Source organism: Suricata suricatta, chromosome 3 (assembly GCF_006229205.1).
Source record: "Suricata suricatta isolate VVHF042 chromosome 3, meerkat_22Aug2017_6uvM2_HiC, whole genome shotgun sequence".
NCBI classification, from domain to species: domain Eukaryota; kingdom Metazoa; phylum Chordata; class Mammalia; order Carnivora; family Herpestidae; genus Suricata; species Suricata suricatta.
In genome coordinates this window covers 135,291,178-135,294,143 of record NC_043702.1, presented here as the reverse complement: position 1 = coordinate 135,294,143, position 2,966 = coordinate 135,291,178, and the positions used below count along the sequence as shown (strand labels likewise).

At 42.4% G+C, this 2,966-nt stretch overlaps 1 protein-coding gene across 1 annotated transcript in view; it reads right to left on the bottom strand.

Moving 5' to 3' along the window:
• Positions 1–2,960, bottom strand: part of ACBD6 (acyl-CoA binding domain containing 6) — a 196,599-nt gene extending 193,639 nt beyond the window's left edge. The window contains exon 1 of the mRNA XM_029935263.1: positions 2,390–2,960. Within this exon, the coding sequence (XP_029791123.1) occupies positions 2,390–2,611 (222 nt within the window). The 5' untranslated portion in view covers positions 2,612–2,960. The remainder of the gene's footprint in view (positions 1–2,389) is intronic.
• Between the last annotated feature and the right edge of the window lie 6 nt (positions 2,961–2,966).

Sequence of the window (2,966 nt, the reverse complement as noted above, 5' to 3'; positions counted from 1 at the left end):
AATCATTAAATAATGAATCATGAGCTGTAAAGCAGAGTTATACAATGTACCCCTTTTAAAAGAACATCTAAACTCTGTTCTCTCTGATATATATGATCCATCCAGTGCCCATGAAACAGAATATTTTAACAAATAACGGCACATGCCAGCAAATAGTGTGACCAGGTTAAAGTAGGAATACATACTGAGTATCCTCACTGTGCTCATGCTGAAGGCTCCTATACAGTGAATGGAAATTTTCATTGTCCTAGAGTTTTCACAGGTGTCAATGAGTTATCTTTTGCTGGGCAAGTGTAGGCTAATGCAGAGGATCAAAAACTGTTAATTTGTGTGATCTTCTTGAAACTTCACTAAAAGATGATTTTGGAGTTACAGGCTTATCTGAAACCAAAAGAGCTATTATGTTAGGTAAGTTTAGAGCTCTGCCCAAGAAAAGAAGGTTCACAGCTTAGTTTATTTTTATCATCTTCCTGGGGACAACTTTACCTCATTCAGCCTACAAAATACAGTGCTATTCCAAATACAAAACATAACTGTTTCATGAGAAATTCTGATCCACCATGCAGAAATTATATTGGAATTTCAACTTTATTATTCTACCAAAGATGCTATTTTTCACACTCTCAGGATTCTGTTCAAAATAAACTATGTAGGAGATTGATAGAAAATGTGTCCCAGTGTCACATCTAAGTAAACATAATCCTATTCTCTAATAATGAAAAATGTTATTTCAAGATACAGAATATCTCTAAACACCTTAACATCAAATTCTTGAAAGGGTTAGGAACACACCTCTTCCAGAGTATCTGGATGGAGTATACTTGAGACAGAATCATTACCAGCTGACCGGTGACTGCAGTTCACTGATAACTTAGAAATCAGGTATTTAATAATGATGACTCTAGTATCAGCAGATAAAGTTATGTCCTTGAAAGAAAAAGAATGTTCTCCAGGGAATTTGTAGGCAAAATCTTGTACTGCCCAGAGAATGTTAAAGGTCCTAGTACAACGTTCAATAAACTCTTGTTAAATCACTGCAAATCTTATTTTAATGTTAGCTGGACAGGGTAAATAACCAAAGAAAAAAATGGATATCACAACTTCTGCAAAAAGCAAATTCCAAGCCCAGTTCAGGCGCAATTTTCATTCAACACTATAATTTATACCATATGTATCTACAGCTCACTCGAGTCACTTTAACTGATATTCATAACTGAAATTCATCAATCTTCAAAAGAAGGTTTAGCTCTACTCAGTGTATTCACTTGAAGAATACAGAGGGACCCTACAACTATTTTTTTTAAGGAAACATGAGGAAATAGATACCAAGAAGCAAAAGTAAGGTGAACATTTTTTAGTAAAATAAAATGGACTATTACCCAGAACGTCATTGCTTCCAGTGTTCCAAAGAGCTGGAGTTTTCCTAAAATGTTATTTAACTCTTGTTAGCCATTTTTCACATGTTTAACTCTAGATTTCTCAAGTAACTTTTTAAGTCTCTTGAAGGCAAAAACCATGATGGTTTTTTCTTCTCTGTACTCCCTACAGGCCTAACACCCAAGTGTTTTGCACACAGAAGATGCTGTACGAGGATTGGTTGATTATGATAAAACAATTATTTTTCCTTCTGGTTCCTTTGATTCTTTGAATGATAAGTTAAACATGTCTTACGTGACATTATAATTACTACTTCCAGGTAAAGTTCAGAGCCTTAGACAAGAGTCAGGAGTTACAATCTAGTTCTAGTTCTGACCGATTTTCTATATGACCCTGGGCAAGTCATCTGCGCTTTCTGGGCTTCCCTTTCCCGCATAAGAAGGGGATGATTTCACCTGGTGTTTGCTAGCTCTAAAATTTTTATAATTGTATGTAACAGACAGAAGCATATTTAGCCAAAACATAAGTCTAATATATTTAGGATTTTTAAAAATCACAACAATAAAGGTGGAATACTTTATTTGCACTGCATCACCCTTTCATTACAATTATGTAATTCCCTCGGATCTCACAATCTTTTTTAACATTACTTCCATATGACCATCTTGCTTCCGTAACTACCTCCATATGACCCTTTAGCGAGAGCGAATGATAAATCTTATTTTATCATCCTCATTTTGTAAAGGTTCTGAAGTTGGTAAAAGACCATGTGCATGGTCAACTGTGCAAGTCAGAGTAGACAGAGAAAACTGACATTCAATGTCCAGTGGAAAGATCACTCCTAGGAGAGCAGATAAGTCCTTTACAAATTCAGAATGATGCTAATCCTTAATAGATGATTAAACACACATACACACACAGAAACTTACACCTCGCCATTACTATTAGTTTGGGGAGGAAAGAGAAGGCCTCCGGTGGCGCCCCCGCACCCACCCCTTCCCTGGGACTTTACCTGCTTGTACCTGGCATACAGGTACAAGAGCTGCTCCCTGCTGGCCACTTGAACCAGGCCTTGGAGATGCGCGGCAGCCTTCTCAAAGAGCTCGGCCAGGCTTCCGGACGCCTCGGTCTCGGGGCTCTGGAGGGATTCGGCATCACCGGAGTCTTCCCCCGAGCTCAGCTCTCCGCCGCTGTCGCCCGTGGTGGCCCCCGCGGGCAGGAATGGCGAGGCCATGTGTCCTTGCTCGGTCCGTCCCTGTGTCCGCTAGGTGCTCCTTAGATCGGATGTAACGCCGGCTTGGGGGGCCTGGCCCACCCGTCTGGGTCCCGAGCCCGACCTCGAGTCGGACCCGAGCCCACTTACTCTGCGCTGCCTCACGTAACTCTGTCTCCCTCCCACTTCTCTCCGGGCGTCCGGGGTAGTCTCCGCTCCTCTGGGCGGCTCTGACGGGCCCACCGGGTCCCTCCGGCTTCCTGAGGCTAACAGCGCGCTTGGGGTCGCCCTCGTCCCTCCTCCGGCGCGCGGGTCTAGGGGGCCGCGTAACTGAGAGACCCGGCAGGAAGGGCGGTGGGCGGCGCGGGCCGGCAGG